Source organism: Borostomias antarcticus (assembly GCF_949987555.1).
Source record: "Borostomias antarcticus genome assembly, chromosome: 9".
In the NCBI taxonomy this organism is placed as follows: Eukaryota; Metazoa; Chordata; class Actinopteri; order Stomiiformes; family Stomiidae; genus Borostomias; species Borostomias antarcticus.
In genome coordinates, this window is record NC_140242.1 from 8,048,590 (window position 1) to 8,067,498 (window position 18,909).

Below are 18,909 nucleotides of genomic sequence, written 5' to 3' on the forward strand. Positions count from 1 at the left end.
AAATGTGGAAAAAGTGAAGGGATATAAATACTTTCCCGATGCACTGTAACTGGTATTAGCAGGTCTTGTCATCTGGTCACAACAGTTCCAATGCTTCAACACAATAAGACCGCAACAACTAGCAGCAGCTTCCATAACATAACGGTAGCTGTCGGTGGTTTGGCTAACATGACAATGATGATTCACGTCCCTTAGCTATTTTGATACAGCTAACGTTACAGGAATAATCGTAACATTAGTTGCAGTACATTCATTGCGAGTTGTATTGCGTGATGTGATGTGACAGGGTTCATTTGGTCTCCCAACTGCAGTATAGTAGCCTACTGCATGCGTAATCAAACAATTCATGGTGCTTGATGCAAGCGCACTTGATTGGACAGGCTGGCAGACCCTGGAAGTGAACTTGGAAGCTGTTATTTTGAAACTCACTACACATAACTACATGGTTAGTTTCTCTCCTGAAAAACTATGACAACTACAATGACTAGACGGCTTGCTTGTGTTTGTTGCTTTCGTTATTTCAATAAGATCATGCTTGACCAAGTCCTTGGTGTGTACTGTAAATGTATCTACTGAAACCAAGTGATGGGACAAGGGGGATGCCAGGTGAACCTTGAATGGGGAATGTGACCTGCTACTACAACAACCACAACAGGTGAAAGAGGCACTTAAATACTAATTGTTCTGGGCCATTCAGACCGGGAGGGAGTGATACTGCTCAACAATAAGCGTGATGGCAAAATTAACACGTCTGGCTGCTATCATTTTTTAAATATGATCGAAATGTCTTAGCCCCTCATGTGATTGCCCTAGAATCAAGATGCAAGATTTCTTTGTCACATGTAACGTAGGCCTATGTGTACAGTCACTAGGGGTGTAACGATACACTAATCTCACGATACGATACACGATATTGGGTTGACGATAATACGATACGATACACTAAGGGCAGGTGTGAAGCGTTGCAGTAGTGCTGCTGTTCACACCAATAGTGCATTTCTCCACATTTCTACTCCAATACACTTTGTGAATTTAGAGCTTAACTGTTGTAATATCATGGATAGGCCTAGAAAAAAGATGTGTTTGTTACCAGCGTTGTGTAGCCAGTGTTCACTGATATACAATAAACATATCACGATATTGTTTTCAGCTTGACGATACGTATTGTGACCTTTCTGTATCGCTATATATTGTGGCACGATATATTGTTACACCCCTAATGTGATTGCCGTAGAATCAAGATGCAAGATTTCTTTATCTGTCACATGTAACGTAGGCCTACGTGTACAGTCACAGTGAAATGTTGCTGCCGACTCCAAGATGATGCTCAATAACAGATACACTCCAATACTCAATTTACAAATGTATAAGTTACAAATGTACAAATAACACAGTAAATACCATTTCTATACAGTATAAAAGGGGTAAGATAGATAGATAGATACTGGTCTGGATGGATTATGTGCATGCTATATATGGATATGAATGGACTTTAGTCATTTATATGGACTTAAGTCAACACGTTACTGGACCCACTCACAACCGAGGTCACACCCTTTACCTTGTGATCACAAAGGGGTCTTACGACTGTGGTATCTTCTATCAGTGACCTTGGCGTTTACTTTTGCATTTTCTTCACAGCACCGATTCCCAAAGATGAGATTAGCACACAACGCTTTCCAAACTCGGTAGCAGCAAATATTACAAATTAAAAATTTGTCTCTCAGAAGATGTCTAGAAATGAGGTTTTACACAGTATTGTCGTGTTGTGTGGCGAGCTACACCGCTCGTAGGGTAATATTATCTGAACATATGTGGCGTGGGTAATGACTTCACACGACAAGGGATTCTCCGGTTTCTTGTACTTTAGTGAACAGTCAAAGAAGCTAGCTGATACAGGGCTAAGGACTCTGGCTCGGGCACGGAACAGCAGGCGGAAAGCAGAAGCTTTCGTCCTCTAACTGCCCAACGGTAACCTAGGAGACGAGTTATATACTCCCTAGTAGTCACATGACAGGTGTAATCTAACCAACAGCTACTGTACCTAACAAGCAAGAGGGAAAACTAATGATTATGAACTCTCACAGTATAAAGGAGCTGCAGTCTCAGCTGGAAGAGGCTGTAGTGTAAGAGTGCGCACACACACACACACACACACACACACACACACACACAGAGCCTACAAACCTTTACCACACCTGACTCTCTAACTCTGAGCAAACTCTCTAACCAAAGTCTCTGAATCTCTCTGACAGTTTTGGTGGACAGGGGAGGGGCTTAGAGATGGACAAGGTACAGATTGAGCTGGTCGAGTCTTCCGTCAAGGATTTGCGGATTGAGGTGAAGGAGGGACAGTCCTCGGAGGTGATCGAGGACAAGAGCGTAGTTGAGGTTCAGACCAAAAGGTGCTAGAATGTAGTACACTCCCGAGTGCGCACTGCACTGAGAAAGACAGCAGTGCACTTCAGCACCCACCCCAGTCTTGTCAAAGCTGTCCTTTGTTCCCGCCCCACGTCACTGTTGATCTGAACAACTTCTGTCTTCCCTCCTCCACCCCCTCCCCCCTCTTCTCTGCCTCCTCCTCTCAACTTCTCTGGCAGCTTGCCAAGGCTCTGGTGAGGGGCGTTCTGGCCGAAGGCGCCTTCACCCTGTTCTTCACCCTGGTCTTCGCCCTGTTCTTCACCCTGTTCTTCACCCTGTTCTTCACCCTGTTCTTTACCCTGGTCTTCGCCCTGTTCTTCACCCTGTTCTTCACCCTGTTCTTCACCCTGTTCTTCACCCTGGTCTTCGCCCTGTTCTTCACCCTGTTCTTCGCCCTGTTCTTCGCCCTGGTCTTCGCCCTGCTCTTCACCCTGTTCTTCACCCTGTTCTTCACCCTGTTCTTCGCCCTGCTCTTCGCCCTGTTATTCGCCCTGTTCTTCGCCCTGGTCTTCGCCCTGGTCTTCGCCCTGCTCTTCGCCCTGGTCTTCGCCCTGTTCTTCGCCCTGGTCTTCGCCCTGCTCTTCGCCCTGTTCTTCACCCTGGTCTTCGCCCTGCTCTTCGCCCTGTTCTTCGCCCTGGTCTTCACCCTGTTCTTCACCCTGTTCTTCGCCCTGTTCTTCACCCTGCTCTTCGCCCTGGTCTTCACCCTGGTCTTCACCCTGGTCTTCGCCCTGTTCTTCGCCCTGTTCTTCGCCCTGCTCTTCGCCCTGTTATTCGCCCTGTTCTTCGCCCTGCTCTTCGCCCTGCTCTTCGCCCTGGTCTTCGCCCTGGTCTTCGCCCTGGTCTTCGCCCTGGTCTTCGCCCTGGTCTTCGCCCTGGTCTTCGCCCTGGTCTTGCTGATCTCTCTGGGTGGGATGGCCTCTGGGGGTCCTGTCTGCTACTGCGCAACCGTCGCTATGGGCGACAGTACACTGCATTACATCACGGTCATTTACCAGACCATTTCATGCAAAGCGACGTACAGTAATTGCAAGTAGTAAGTATAAGTAAGTAGTCTACATGCCGCCGCCTTTTTTTTAATAACATCCACTTCCCTAAATACAATAACCATAATATAAATATAATGACCATATACTGTAGGCTACCACGGCGTCATAAGCTATCATAAGCATAGGAGTGGTATTTCACTTGTATAAAGTAGGTGTTCTGTACTCCTAATTTCATTGATAAATCAAGTCGATTGAACAAAGATAGGCCTGTGTAAAATCCCCCTTTCACACAGTCATAGACAGTGGACCTGGCCGGCAGACATGTTTTCCATCCATCATAGATCACAGATGAGGGTGTGAAAGGCGAGTGAAATAAACCCACCAGGAGATGAATAGAGCTTCATGTTTTATTAGTTACCACTGATGTAAGTAAAGTATAGAATCATGTTTTCATATTCATGTGTGTGTTCTCAGGGCATGGCCTCGCAGCCTGTCTGGTTGGAGACAGTGAGGCGGCTGGTATCGACGCCGGCAGTGTGCAAGTCGTCACGGAGACGGCTGATGACATCATCAGGCAGTGTCCTGGTGCGGGCTAAGACCCAGGCAAAATCTACGTAGAACAGACCGTAGTCGGTGCAAGAGTAGACCAGAGAATAGCTCAGGTAATCTGTAGAGAGGACCCAGTACGGACCCCCAGGAACACCTGGATAGAGAAAGGTGGACGGTAGTCAGGTATCGGCTTGGCACAGGGACACCTGCCAGGTGTTGAGGTTTGTTCTGGCACTGCTTGGACCTACCTTGGAAGAAGCTCACTTCTAAAATGGCAGGCAGGGATGGGTCTTTGACTTTGGCCACACCCTCAATGGAGTTTACCTGCCCACTGGACCTATGAAGAGAGTGAGAGGGATGTTAAGTGTGTGCGTGTGCACGCATGTGTGTGTGTATTTCAGGTGAGACCACATACCTATCCACTTTACAGCTAGCCACCATCAAAATGATCAAACAGTGTATTTTAAAGAACGTTTGCTCACAGAAGCTCTGAATTTAAGACACGGACAGTTCCATCAGGAAGTGGGGAGTATGTGGCCTGGTTGCATTTCCCTATCTCGAACACAGCAGGAAGCTTCTCTATCTCATACCACCGTCCCAAGTACTGGAGGAGAGGAGGAGGGGTCAATGGTGTTAGGCTTTCCAGTAACACAGACATGCACTGATTTGAGCAGACATCAAATACACATGCATTGAGAATCACATGTGCAGTCATTACCCTGACTGGAATCAGTTTGATAGATTACCTTGGTGACGTCAAAGTCCTGTTGGACCCCAGGGCGGGGGCACCTGCCCAGGTGGATGGACTGAGCATGTCCAGCTGCAGCAGCGATCAGAACCACAAACAGGATCCGGCCCACATGGTCACACAGTCAGTAACACTAGCCGGCAAGCACACACACACACTTCAACTTCAAATAGTAATGGCCAGAGACTCTCATGACCCCAATACCTGTAAGGACCTCATCTTCACGTCCAAGAAAGGTGAGGAATCAGTATGCCCTACTGTATGCTATTGAAGTTCACCACAGTTAGGTGGACAAGCGGTCATGGTCTGAGCAGAACCAGCGTTTTTCTGTGGACTTTGGAAGGAGAAAGAATATTGAACACACTGTTTACATAAGACCCTTTGTGGACCCTTTTCCCAGCAGTTAGTTTGACTTGTCATTGCAGGGTAAACTGGTGTAATTAAAACATTATGGTCCTGTTCCATTTAAGATTTAGATTGGCCAGGGCCCTGATATTGTGCATGCTGGTTCATTGGAATGGCTGTGACACACTAAACATAATTAATTAATTTGAGCAATATTTATGTATTTTGTGTTTTAACATGCTTTTATCTTCTCCACCACTCTTTCGTGTGACTCTTGTCACTTCCTAGGCCACCATGGTAAAGTAAAGTTTGTTCTTAATGACTTGCCTCACAAAATAAAGTTAAAAAAAATAATAATAATATATATATATATATATATAGCCTACATATACATATACATATATATACATATACATATATATACATATACATATATAAATATATATATATATATATACACCTGTGTGTTTCCCCGCTATGACATGGCAGGTTTATTTGATGTTTTTGTGAACCTGCAGATGACTGTAAAGACAGTTGGAGAAGTTATAACATGGTGTTCAGTCTTGATTCTCTTCAATAAAATATCAGACATTTCTCATTGAATTAATATTGTTTAAAAAAAAAAAGATGTCTATAAATATTGTACATTTTGACAACGTAATCAACCTTTTTTCACCTTTTTTCTCTTTTGCTGGTGTAAGGTGGGTGCTCGTTGTGCCGATTAATCTCGCGAGATGTTATTGCACCTGGGGTAAGTTCAGCTCCGACAAAACGTTGCAAAACGTTTATTGAGACAAAAACGGTGATGCGTTGAACACCATGTCTGTTGCGCAACTCGAGTGTTGCACCTATGGCAGCTGAGCAGATACGGCGGGGTTTATATCAGTCTGCTGATTATGTAGCCTAACACCTTTGACACACCCACTAAACGAGAAAAAAAACTATCGTTGCACACCCTTTCGAGGAAACATGCCATTCAGTTCGGAAACCGTAGGAAAAGCGTGCACAGCGTTTTCAGATTGAACTCACCCCCCTCCAAAAATGGCGGATTAAGGAGAGGTCTTATAAAATTAAGGTACATTTTCTGTTACGAATTCAGCTCAAAATTGTTGCATTTTGTTGATTCGTTGTATTTTATTGACGACGGAGTCCACTGACTTGAATGCGGCAGCATGTCTTAACTTTAACCCGGAGCGGAGTTACGGAGCGAGGCGACCCCCGTCAACCTTTCGAAATAAGAGCACATTGTTATTATGGAAGTTCTTACAGGCTAGTTAAGATGGATACAATTAATATAACGTTAGCTGATAAATATTTCCTGGCGTGTTTAATTTTCAGCTTCCTGTAAAGTAATAATTTGAAACGAGTGCACGTATTATATTTAGTATACTTCTAATGTTCGTGTTTTACTAAATGATCAGACACAAACGTTGCTTTGTTTCAGTCGTTTGAAGAAACTGCAGTCATACGCCTCTCATTATATAAGATCTCAGTCAGAGAGACTAGGCCACCGTTCCGTGGCATCATTTTTACATAGGGGCAACCCAGATATTCTCAAACAGTTGTACAGCTCATTATTGTAGCCTAATGTTTAGTAGCCTAGTACTACTAATCCTAACTATCTCTAGCAGGGCCGGCCCGAGGCATAGGCGAAATAGGCGGTCGCCTAGGGCGCCAAATGGCCAAGGGGCGCCTGGCCAAGGAGCACCAAAAAAAAAAAAAAAAAATTATTTTTTATTTTTATCAAAATAATTTCATTCCGTAATCCCTACTGTCTCTATTACGCTTCGCAATGCGATGCGGCGCCTCCGCCCAGCGCCGGGCGCCTCCCCCGTTAACAAATCGCGCAGCAGCACCCCGCCCCCCCCCCCCCGTCAACAAATCGCGCAGCAGCAGCAGCACCCCCCCCCCCCCGTCAACAAATCTCGCCTAGAGCTGCTGAAATGCTAGGGCCGGCCCTGATCTCTAGGTCGTCCTCGGACGAGTTCCATCCGTGCTTCCAGTCATTCCGATCTTACATTTGGCTCGCTCGCTGGTGCTTTGCGCTCCTGCATCTTTCTTGAGTACGTCCACGTATGTTAGTGTGGGATTCTAATCTAATCCTAATCTACAGTGCACTATGGGTAGGCCATATGTGTCCATTATGTCCCACTGTCTGTCCACTCTGTGGTGCCCAACCGTGTGTCTAAAGTTTCAGCCTTAATATGGGCTCTTTCTTCCTCAGTTTAACCTGGGTGACCTGGAAGCAGCCATGTCTCAGCAAGCTCATGGAGAGCTCCTCTTGGAGCAGCTGCGTCAACAGAGAGAGACCTACTTCCTGTGTGACATCACAATCACTGTGGGCGATTTCCTGTTTCGAGCACACAGAAATGTTCTGGCGGCATTTAGCCAGTTCTTCTCTTGTGTGTCTGATGACGCTCAACAAGACACGACCCTCGACCCTGACTTGGTGAACCAACACGCTCTAGAGAAGCTGCTAGAGTTTGTCTACACGGGAGAGATGAGCATTGATAGGTATGACAAAGGCCATTATACAACACCACAGGCTCAGAAATGAACACCCGCCAAGCGCCAAATGCAGGTCCATTTTTCATTTGACGTTTCAGAAGCCACCTAGCCTCGCGTCACCAGGCTGTCCTCGGGGGAGAGCCTGCTTTCTGTTCGCTTGGTTTCCGGTCTAGAGCCCGTTGGTATCCTGTCACACAAATGCCGAATCGAGCAGCCTAGTCTTGCCAGTCACTACGAATTAGAATAAAACGTGGACATACCAAATGAAGTAGCCTTTCACAGAAGAAGTTCTTGCTGCATCGCATCGTAGGTTTATGGGTATTCGTGTTTTTGGACAGTATCCGCATAGACCGGAAACCACAGCTGCAAAGCAAACAGGCCCCAGGCTAAAGCCACCTGACACTTAGGCGGGTAATTATTTTGCAACAAAATATAACATTTGGCTGGTAGAATTGTTCACCTACCAGACATTTGGTTGGTGAGCTAAAAAGTTAATTTAATACCCTGCAACACCACCTAGCCTACTCCGTGACTGATTCGACCTGATGACAAAATATTTTTATCTTTACGTTAATTAATCAGATACCAGATTGATATCAATGTCCATGATGCAGTATTCTGTCTGATCATGAGGTTGTTGTTGTTGTTCTTATTGACTGTGGTTTTGTTGTTTCCATGTGAACAGTGAAACATCGGAGGTCGTGCGTAGAGCAGCCGTGTTCCTCGGAATGTCGGCAGCGGAGCGGTACATGGACCAAACACTTCGTTTGTCGAGGTCAGAGGCTTCAAGCCAATCAGAAGCAGGGATCAAATCTGAGCCTACTAGTCCCTCCCCCCCAGCCTTACCCAGCTCCCCTTCTCCTCCCGGCCTTGAAGACTCCAAACCAACTCCTCAGAGAGGTCAAGGTAGAAAGAGGGGCCGGAAACCCAAGAGCTCGCCTGGCCACATGACCACAACGAGCAGCGCACCCGATGACATCACGACCCAGAGAGGGAGGGGCCGCGGTAGGGGGAGAGGAAGAGGGAGAGGGAGAGGAAGAGTGGAAGTAAAAAGAGAGGAGCTGTCATTTGTGGATTCTGACCTCCAAGCCATAAAGATGAGAAGAGACATTTCCTCAGAGCGGAGTCCTTCACCCCTGAGTTCTCCTGCCAAACGCAGGAAAGGAAGCAGTGGAGGAGGGAGAGGAAGAGGGAGAGGAAGAGGGAGAGGAAGAGGGAGGAGTAAACTGAAGGAGAACTGCCAGAGTGATGGAGAGCAGCCAGTGTGTATGGAGTGTAAGAAAGTATTTTCCAAGTACAGTAGTCTGTACAGACACATGCAGATTCATAAAGGAGTGAAGCCATTCCACTGCACCATCTGTTCTAAACAATTCAGACAAGCGACCCAACTGAGGACTCACCTGCGCCTACACACAGGTGAGACAAGGTGTATACTGAATAGAATAGAACGTTTATTTGCCATAGGTAACATTGGAATTCTTGTCATCGCTTGTCCTTACAGTGGCTTATCAGCACTAATCAGTTCCTCATTCCAGCCTTAGGTACACAGCTAGATATTTAAAGGTTCCCAAACTGGCAATTTACTATACTGTTGGTGTTTACTCAGCAGCATTCTGATTGTTAAAAAAATAGATAGGAACCCAGTCAAACACAAAGTGTCACATGTGCACACCTCTTCCTCTCTCTATATATGGTGTAGTCATGGACTCACACCTGTCACATTAAGACAATTACAAAGTCAGCCTACTATCACCTGAAGAATATAACATGGATTAAAGGATTTATGTCTCAGCAGGATCTGGAAAAACTTGCGTTTATCTTCAGTAGACTCGACTACTGTAGCGGTCTGTTTACAGGTCTCTCTAAAAAATAGATCAGACAGCTGCAGCTGATTCAGAACGCTGCTGCTCGAGTCCTCACTAAGACCAAGAAAGTGGATCACCTCACTCCAGTTCTGAGGTCTTTACACTGGCTCCCTGTCTGTCAAAGAATTGACTTTAAAATACTGCTGTTGGTTTTTTAAAGCACTGAATGGTTTAGGGCCAAAATATATTTCTGATCTGCTGCTACGTTATGAACCATCCAGACCTCTCAGGTTGTCTGGCACAGGCCTGCCTTCTGTCCCTAGAGTTAAAACAAAACATGGAGAAGCAGCGTTCAGTTTTTACTGTATGCTACACATATCTGGAACAAACTTCCAGAAAACTGCAGGTCTGCTGCAACTCTCAGTTCTTTTAAATCAAGACTGAAGACTTTTCTTTTTGCCGCTGCTTTTTATTAAATCAAATTATTATTTATTCATACACTGCACTGTAACTTTTATTCCTGTATTTTATTTTTCCTGCATTTTGTTTTAAATGTTTTGCAAAGTACAAGAGAATGTTAGTAGAACGACTTGAGGGAGGAAGAGAAAAAAGGACATTTATGTTGGAAATGGAGAAGTTGGATTTTTGGTGCAAGGTGTGCCTAGTGACAGCTGATGTGGTCCCTTGCTCAGAAAGGATGTTTGAGGCACTGGTGAAAAGCCAGCGAGCAACTATACAGAAGGACATTGTACGTAAGTGAGTGGAGAGAGAGGTTTCAGTATGTGATAAAGAGTGTCCTTTTTTGCATTTCGTTTTATGACCTTTTATGTTTCTATATTGTATGTGTCTATATTATATTGTCTTGATGCTTTTAATAATGTCTCATGTAAAGCACTTTGAATTGCCTTGTTGCTGAAATGTGCTATACAAATAAACTTGCCTTGCCTATATATATTTCTCTCTGTTGTAGGAGAGAAGCCGTTTGCCTGCACTCAGTGTGATAAGAGCTTTGTGCAGAAGTGTCAACTAGTGTCACACTGTAGAATGTACCACGGGGAGGAGAAGCCTTACCGCTGTGAGGACTGCGGTCTCCAGTTCGCCACCTCTTCAAACTTCAAGATACACTCCAGGTTTGGCTGTTCACTGTTTGACTTCCACTATCCATCTTGTTCCATTCACTTCGTGTATGAGAGGAAGAGAGGTGTGAGAAAGTGTATATCATGACGTGTGTGTGTGTGCGCATGCGCATAATCCCTGCAGGCTACACAGCGGAGAGAGGCCCTACGTGTGCGAAGATTGTGGGGAAGCATTTGCCCAGATCAGCACTCTTATCTATCACAGGAGACGACACACAGGGGAGAAGCCGTACCAGTGTGACAAATGTGGCATGTCTTTCTCTGTCTCCTCCTCTCTTATCGCCCATTCACGAAGACACACAGGTGAGACATTCACAACATGCAACCTTTGGTGTATCACACCACCTATTGGAACATTGTGTGTAGATGTGTTGACTGTGTGTACGTGCATGTGCGTGTATGTGTGTGTGTCTGTGTGTATGTTTTAGGTGAGACTCCACACGCATGTTCGCACTGTGATAGACGCTTCTATTCAGTATCAGAACGGAACAGACATTCACGAATGCACAGAGGTAAGACGTACACAACATGCTACAACCTTTGGTGTATCACACTACCCAGAGCCTTTGAAAGAGAGAGTTGTGACACTCCTTGATCTCTCCACAATGCAGAAACAGTATCACATCAAATCAAACTTTATTTGAATAGCGCATTTCATACACAGAGGCAACACAATGCGCTTTACAGAGAACAATGGGAGGTGGGCATAGGTCCCACCCCTACATATTCCAGAGGGAAGCAAGAAACCAGTTTCACCCGGGGGCCAGAAAAGTGAGCTGTAAAAATTCTTCCCTGACCTCTCTCAACGAGACGATCGAGCAAGCCTCCTGGAAAATGTTTGTCTATTTGCTAAGAACATATATAGAGCAGTAAACATGGGCTAAATACTTCATGAGAGACATGACTAACAGGAGAGTGCACAAATAGTTGCAGGGAAGTTTCCTACATGGTAGGCCATGTGTTAGCTATCCCAGTAACTTGTATCAACCACATTGGACAATGTCTCTGAATAGCCTGCCTTGTTTAAGTTGTTGAGGTCCAGAAAACCAGGGCTGTTAAGTGCCCAGGTCGCCAGGTGAAAGAGGAGGCATGGCTAACAAAATAGCTTTTGAAGCTTAGCTATCTAACACTACCAGCTAGCCACTCTGGTAGAGAACAGAATAATATTGGCATAACACCATGCAAACAATCTACAACTAAACAGTAAACATTTTTATTTGGATTCTTGGGGTAAGCCAGGCTTCCCTTGGCATATGGGAGAAAATGACACTGCACTCAGCCTAGGGTGGAAGCAAGCACATCAGTACTCAAGCTTTAGAAAGCTCACTGTCTCCCTCTTCTGTCCCTCAGGTGTCCAGCAGCTCGCTGTCCCAGAACCCCCACAGATGAAAGAGGAACAGGAGCTGTCCACCGGTCAGGGGGAGGACTCATCTCCACTCACATTTCTTCACCAAACTCCAACTGTGGAGGACAGTGGAGCCTCTCTCCCCATCAACAAAACTGTTACAATCAAACCAGAGTCTGATGGCGAGGACTACATGTATGGAGTAGCAGAACCAGCCAGGGACTGCCAGTCCCCCTCTGGTGAATCTGCAGACTGTCCTACAGCTCAGAGTTTCAGGGAGAAGACAAGAGGAAGATGTACACAAACTCAAGGCAAGAAACAGTATATCCTACTGTCTTAGTTAAAAGTACATGTATGGTTTTAAACATTGAAGTATCTAAATATATAAACCTATGACCGCAGCACAGCCGTGCCAATAGCCACGATGAAGCGCAACCTTGAGTGTGTTAATGCTTTTATTCAACAGCACTGCACTGTTGTTAAATATTCTTTTGAAAAAGATGGGTTTATAGTGTTCAATTTCACTAAACTGCGTTGCTTTCAGCCCTGCACAATCCAAAATAGTTCCCAATTGTTTACCGTTGCTATAGCTATTGAACCCAGCTGACAACATCTACAGGGTGATACCTTTACCGGTGATTTGCCGGTTGGTAGCCTATGTCATGGTTATTGGCACGGCTACAAATGCATCTTGGCCAATGTGCGGTCGGAACTAGTTGTTGTATAATATACTGTAGGATGATCTGAAGGGTTCATGCAGTTATATCAAAAGACAATCTGTGATTAAATAATTATTTGATTTTTTGGGGGGTAAGCCAGGCTTCGCTTGACATATGGGAGAAAATTTATTTATTTTATTTATTTAACCAGGTAAAGAAGCTTGAGATCAAAGAACTCTTTTTCAAGCAAAATGACACTGCAGGAATACTCAGCCTAGGGTGGAAGCAAGCACATCAGTACTCAAGCTTTAGAAAGCTCAGTCTCCCTCTTCTGTCCCTCAGGTGTCCAGCAGCTCGCTGTCCCAGAACCCCCACAGATGAAAGAGGAACAGGAGCTGTCCACCGGTCAGGGGGAGGACTCATCTCCACTCACATTTCTTCACCAAACTCCAACTGTGGAGGACAGCGGAGCCTCTCTCCCCATCAACAAAACTGTTACAATCAAACCAGAGTCTGACGGAGAGGATTCTTTATCATAGCAATACAGTATATAAATGCTTAAAATCTCATTAAAATCTTAGACATTGTAGCTTTAAATAACAATAAAGCATATGGATTGATGAGGTCCAGAGTTCCAGGCTGTTAGGATGGAGCAGAGGTCAGCAGGGCTGGGGCGGCCAGGGGAGGCGTTAGCTTGTTCACAGGGCGTGGCTGGGCGACGGTGGTCGGGGCAGTGCCTGGGTTCGAGTCTCGGGCGAGAGTGAGGGCAGAGTTAGTGGCCCGGTCTCCGTCCCGGCCATAGCTGGGTGTCCAGTAGTAGTGCCTCCTCAGACCGTGGAAGACCTCGGCCAGACACACGCGGCCGTCCACCTCGTACACACTCACGTCGGTCGCAGTCGCTGCCAAGCGGCCGCTAGCCATCAGCTCACTGAATACCTGGAGCAGGGTGTGTGTGTATGTGTGTGTGCGTGTGTGTTGGCAAGACAGAGTGTATGAGAGAAATGTAGATCTAAGAAGATTAAATAGAAATTATACTATTTTATTTCTATCATACCACTCTTATTTCATAGTTCTTAGGGTGGAGTTGCAATGTGTGTGTGTGTGTGTGTGCGCGTTGGCAGTGTTACCTGGCAGACAGGCTCTTCTAGACGGTTGCCCCAGATGTAGATGTGTGTGAGAGTAGTATTGATCTGCATTGTCTTAGCCAGAGACACCAGTCCCACGCTGCCTATGTTGTTGCTAGGGATAGAGAGCCTGAGAGAGAGTCAGTCAAAGGCTGCGTTCCGAATCGCATACTTCTACTTTTTACTACCAGTACGTGCTACAGCTGCCCCTAGAAAGTACATACTTTGCACGCAGTACGCATCCAATTGGGACATACTGCCGTGTCATAACATTGCACCTTGAAATTTGACATCTGTCGCAGTCCATAAAGCGACATTCGTCCACAGATGGGATCTTTTATCCTTGGGTTATGGGTTACATGGGTCAGGCATAGTGGAAGTGTCAAGATTGTGTGTGTGTGTGTGTGTGTGTGTGTGTGTGTGTGTGTGTCGTCTTACGCTCTCAGGCTGCAGCTCTGCAGAGCGACAGCCTCACTCAGGTACAGCGCCCCGTCATCTTCAATCCGATTGGAGGACAGATCCAGGATCTCCAAGGTGGCGTTGTGCTTCAGGAGCTCAGCTAGACACTTTGCCCCATCACGAGTGATACGGTTACTGCAGGGAGAGAGAGGCTGGAGTGTGTGGGTTGGGGTGGGGGGTGGAAGTTAATGTGTGTGTGGATGTGTGTAGTGTACCAGCGCAGGTCCAGGTTGTGTGTGTGGATGTGTGTAGTGTACCAGCGTAGGTCCAGGTTGTGTGTGTGGATGTGTGTAGTGTACCAGCGCAGGTCCAGGTTGTGTGTGTGGATCTGTGTAGTGTACCAACGCAGGTCCAGGTATCGTAGACTGTAGTTGGTCCTGAGGGCCTCAGTCAGCCTCTCCAGACCAGAGTCCGTCATCCCCATCTTCCCCAGGTGGAGCTGCTGGAGACACTGGTTCACCACCAGCATACGAGACAGATGGACTACTGTCTCCTCCTGAGAGAGAGAGAAGAGAGGGCGGGAGATTTAAGAGTGATGGGGCGAAGAGAAAGACTGTTGCTGTGTTCGGAATCGCTCCCTATTCACTATATAGTGCACTATATAGGGCGTCAGCCATTTTGTTTGTAGTGTCCGAATTCTCCACGGAATTTTCGTTCCCTATATAGTCCACTATTTATTACCCACAATTCACCTTGATTTCCAGGGAACAGCGCAAGTACCCTACATTTTCTCCGTTCCCTAGGTAGTTCACTACATGGTGAACCCTATATAGGGAATGAGGGAACGAGGGAGCGATTCCGAACACAGCTTGTGTGTGTGTGTGTGTGTGTGTTTACCTGCTGGCTGAACAGCAACGGCCGGCTGATGTTGACAGAGCGAAGACTCTTGTTGTTGTTTAGAACAATGGCAAAGGCTATCACACTCTGAGTACCCTGCAGAGCGAGACATGGAAACACGGTCTCTTCTGCGCATGTGATAACAGCAGATCAGGTGTGATGGTAAGTTACTGTGTGTGAGTTTGTGTGTGTCTTATATGTATGTGTGTTAGTTACCAGGTCACAGTCCGCCACATCAAGCTCCTGCAGGGTAATGTTGACCTGTAGCATGCTGGCGAAGTGCATAGCTCCTCTGTTCCCTATCTTGTTACCAGTCAGTCGCAATGAGAGCAGAGCATCGTTATGCTGGAGAAAGACCGAGAATATGGAGCCAGAGGGAAAGGAAGAAAGTCAATATGACGCCATTTCTTTTTTTGGGTGGGAGGAGAGACAGAGATAGATGATGGTAATATTGTGAGAGAATGTGTCAGTACAAACCAGCAGACTCCGGGCAATGAGCTCAGCACCATCGGCCTTTATGTCGTTACACATCAGGTCCAGGCGGCGCAGGGAAGAGCTCTCCTGTTCACCACAGTAATGACATGCAAAATTAGTCCCATTTTCAACGTCAGTTGGTCCATCTCATCAGCACCCAGGTCATGTGACAAGTTTACCTGTATGAGGTCAGCAAGGTATCCCGCCCCCTCATCTGTGATTGTGTTGTACCTGACATCCAGACCTGTCAATCAAGCAAACAGCTGAGCTGAATGAGGTAGTCCTTTCCCCAACCCTAGTACTAAAGCACTGATAATGGACTCATTGCAGCCGAATTTCTCCCTTCTGTCCCACTGCTTCTCCCCACCTGACATCTATAGCGGTAGTAGATTACTGGAGACAAGAGCGGTGATATATGCGTCCTGCAACCGACCTGTCACCGACTCGTTGTTTCGGAAAGACCTTGATAGAGCCAGGGCATCGCTGTCGGTCAATTTCTGAACCCGTCTCAGGCGGTCGTTTCCCGTCAATTTTATGGTGACATCACTACCAAACAGAGGCAGTGCATGGGGTCCTTTAATTATAACGTTGGATAAGTTCGTTGAAATTAATAACGTTGGCTACATAGTCACTATGATAGTGCTAGCTAGGCTAATATCCTGATCCTATAGCCTGTTGCCCCTATCGGAGCGGTCACGAATCACGATACTCAAACAAAACTTACCCAGTTTTCCCTTCTGACTCTTGCAAAACTTCTAATATATATGGATTTATTTGCAGTTTTAGTTCTGTGCATACAACAGAGTAAACCTCTGAAATACCACCCATAGTGAAACTGTAGTTGTACCGTCACGAACACTGCAGCCAAGGTTTGGGTTGTTATAGCAACAACAGGCGCTCGTGATAGTCGCCGTAGGCTCCGTGCGCAAGGTATGTATGGAACGCCAAATGGGTCATAATTCGCCTTGATTTTTCGCCGTCACCAGGCGTGTTTTCGTTGAAAAACGGCGTATTGGACGGCGCAAATCCTCGCAATGCGCCGTTTAATAAGCGCCTGTCGCCGCCAGGCGTCGGTTATGGTTAAATACGCCTGTCGCCGTCAGGCGTTTATTAAACGCCGCCAGGCGTCTCATAAGCACATTTTTGAAAGGTACCGCCCACTGGCCTCTACGGTGACTCAGGTAGTACAATTGTCCGAATGAGGGTCCACTTCAGAACACGGTAAGTGCACTAGGCTACTTTTAATAACATATTACAGTGTTATCTAGCTATTATATTACACCAGCTTTGAACTATTTTACTCATTAAGTACCGAAAGCATTTAATAAAAAAAAAGATAAAATAATTAATAGAAAATAGATTCAATAAAAGCATTTAGCAAAGACAGCTTTGATTGCCAGCTAGCTAGCTACAGATTTAGAACACTAGTCAGCTAATGATGGCTACAGACAGTAGGCCTATAACTAATACAATGTTTGCCTAAACTTAACCTACCGGCAGATTGCCATTAGCTAGCAATAGTCTACATTTAACAATTACAAACATATTAAAGTTAAGTTACAGTTGGTGCTTCTGTGTCTCTTGGTAGTTTGCAATTAATCATCACCACCTCATTATTTGCAGAGACTTCAGAAAGCAAAACATACAATGCAATATATTGTCTCAGTCTAAAAATACGCTGTGATGCCTATTATGAGGGAAAGGGAGGAAGTTAGAGCGTTGAAGGGGGTTGTTTATCAGATGTTGTGGTATTTTGTTTATTGGTTGTTTTTTATTGGGTGTTGCAGCTGGCAGGTGAAGGCCTATGGCCAGAGAAAACCCTCCACCTACATTGGGGTCTTTGACATCAACCGCTGGTACCACGCCCAGATGCCTGGCTCTCAGGTATTTGAAACGGACGGACTAGTTCTATCTCCTGTATATAACTGCTCTGCTACTCTACAGGGCTAGTAGTGAAGGCCAGCGTTGTTTGACTGATTAATAGACTTTATTGGAGAATAAAAAACATGTACAGCCAGTGCATAATAGCAGTACACAAATTAAAGTAAACTGTCAAGGATGTCTGAAGACAGTCTCAGATTTATCCTTAGATTTATCCATTGTGGTGTGTGTGTGTGTGTGTTTCTTGTGTGTGTGTGTGTGTGTGTGTTTCTTGTATGTTCCAGAGCGGGAGATTTATTCCAGAGCGGGTGAGTCCCTGGACGGCGTGGTGGAGATGATGGCCCCCTGACTGCACCCTGAGCAGAGGACTGGCCTACACCTGCCCTGCACACCTGAACAGTTATACTGCCCCACCACATACAACTTTGTGCACACTCTCACACACACATGTGCACATATATGCCCCTCCACACACATAAATGGTCCAAAACCCTGCTGCAAGGCTACTGACTAGGTCCAGAACGTCCTGTCACATTACTCTAATCCTGGACTCCTTACACTGGCTCCCCATCCGTTTTAGGACCCAGTTTAAGGTACTTGACGTCATCACTTTTAGAGCTCTGCATGGTCAAACACTATAAACCCATCTTTTTCAACAAAAAAAATGTAACGACTGCAGTGCTGTTGCATAAAAGCAATAACACATTTGAGGGCTTCTGACCGCAGCACTGCCGTGCCAATAACCACACACTCCCTCTCGTGTGTTATTTCTTACGTAAACTATTGACGGTGAGGCTGCACACAAACCACCGACACACCGCCAACCAGTCACTGTCACTAAAATGAGCTTTGTATGTGTTGTGTGTATGCCTCTAGATCAGGCAGGGTGTAGTGACCCTGCGCTGTGTCCTGGAGTGGGCCTGGGACAAGGTGGTCCACATCAAGGAAGAGCTATATTTTATGTTATGTTTTATGCTATATTTTAGAAAAATTATTCACTCTGTTTTTTTATAATATGTTACTTAGTACTTTGTGTACTAGCAGTAATTCCATAAATACAGCTGTTGATCTGAGACTGATTTCTTGTAACATCTTAATGGTTTAATTTACTACGATATGATAGAGTCAAGATATCTGGTGGGTGCTAATGGCCAGATTGGACCAGAGACATCGCCAGCCTGGAGGAAAGAGATAACCTTATCCAGTCCGCCACCAAGTTCTACCTGGAGGGAGATTGCAGGAGGACCTTTTCTGATTAAATCCCCCAAAATTGTTCAAATCTTTGACACTGCTTTATTAAGATTAATTGATAAAATAAACCTCACCTCAACTTGAACACACAAACCTTGTTAGTAGTATTTTTTTAAGCATTACATAGCTCAGTTCATCAACTTGTGGTCAGGTACATTACACATAACCTACGCCTCAGCTTTAACATGTTTACACACTAATAGAGCCCTGCCCAGGAGGAGGAAGGCTGGAAGGTAAAAGAAGAGTAGAAAAGGCAAACTGTGTTGTGCCAAAGAGAGGAGATTGTAAGATGCCACTCTCCATGTACTCTCTCCACACTTCATACGAGGTGTGGATAGGCAGTCTCAGTGTTATAATACAGGTGTTGGCCTCTGGGAA

General features: G+C 45.6%; 3 protein-coding genes and 1 long non-coding RNA gene across 4 annotated transcripts; 2 read left to right on the forward strand and 2 right to left on the reverse strand.

The window, feature by feature from the left end:
• Positions 1-3,834: 3,834 nt before the first annotated feature.
• LOC311312805 (apolipoprotein D-like) lies at positions 3,835-5,010 on the reverse strand (the record flags this gene model as incomplete). The annotated part of the gene is made up of 5 exons (XM_084442813.1): positions 3,835-4,113; positions 4,208-4,296; positions 4,442-4,563; positions 4,706-4,779; positions 4,986-5,010. 5 exons carry the CDS (start codon positions 5,008-5,010, stop codon positions 3,881-3,883), a joined length of 543 nt encoding a protein of 180 aa, XP_084298939.1. The 3' UTR covers positions 3,835-3,880.
• Positions 5,011-6,101: 1,091 nt separating this feature from the next.
• Positions 6,102-13,044, forward strand: mynn (myoneurin; the record flags this gene model as incomplete). Its single annotated transcript, XM_084442814.1, has 9 exons — positions 6,102-6,127; positions 7,277-7,566; positions 8,457-8,466; positions 8,820-8,976; positions 10,336-10,495; positions 10,626-10,804; positions 10,930-11,013; positions 11,852-12,157; positions 12,848-13,044. Exons 2-9 carry the CDS (start codon positions 7,304-7,306, stop codon positions 13,042-13,044), a joined length of 1,356 nt encoding a protein of 451 aa, XP_084298940.1. The 5' UTR covers positions 6,102-6,127; positions 7,277-7,303.
• Positions 13,045-13,135: 91 nt separating this feature from the next.
• On the reverse strand, positions 13,136-16,248 carry lrrc34 (leucine rich repeat containing 34). The gene is made up of 10 exons (XM_084443370.1): positions 16,124-16,248; positions 15,833-15,945; positions 15,579-15,643; positions 15,403-15,486; positions 15,142-15,270; positions 14,926-15,021; positions 14,430-14,584; positions 14,068-14,223; positions 13,633-13,759; positions 13,136-13,441 (listed from the first exon to the last, which is right to left on the reverse strand). The coding sequence occupies exons 1-10, from the start codon at positions 16,225-16,227 to the stop codon at positions 13,148-13,150; spliced, it is 1,323 nt and encodes a 440-aa protein (XP_084299496.1). The 5' UTR covers positions 16,228-16,248; the 3' UTR covers positions 13,136-13,147.
• A 350-nt stretch (positions 16,249-16,598) lies between these two features.
• Positions 16,599-18,348, forward strand: LOC311313266. Its single transcript, XR_014630613.1, has 4 exons — positions 16,599-16,620; positions 17,187-17,283; positions 17,565-17,679; positions 18,157-18,348. It is a non-coding gene; the product is annotated as an uncharacterized lncRNA (long non-coding RNA).
• The last annotated feature ends 561 nt before the right edge of the window (positions 18,349-18,909 follow it).

Bases quoted from the DNA above. Each gene is read 5' to 3' on its own strand.
- lrrc34 (XM_084443370.1), bottom strand. From the start codon at position 16,227: ATGGGTGGTATTTCAGAGGTTTACTCTGTTGTATGCACAGAACTAAAA. The intron at 15,644-15,832 runs GTCGGTTGCAGG...CTTGATTGACAG, and splicing joins AAACAACGAGTCGGTGACAG to GTCTGGATGTCAGGTACAAC. The intron at 14,585-14,925 runs GTAAACACACAC...TCTCTCTCTCAG, and splicing joins CGTTGCTGTTCAGCCAGCAG to GAGGAGACAGTAGTCCATCT.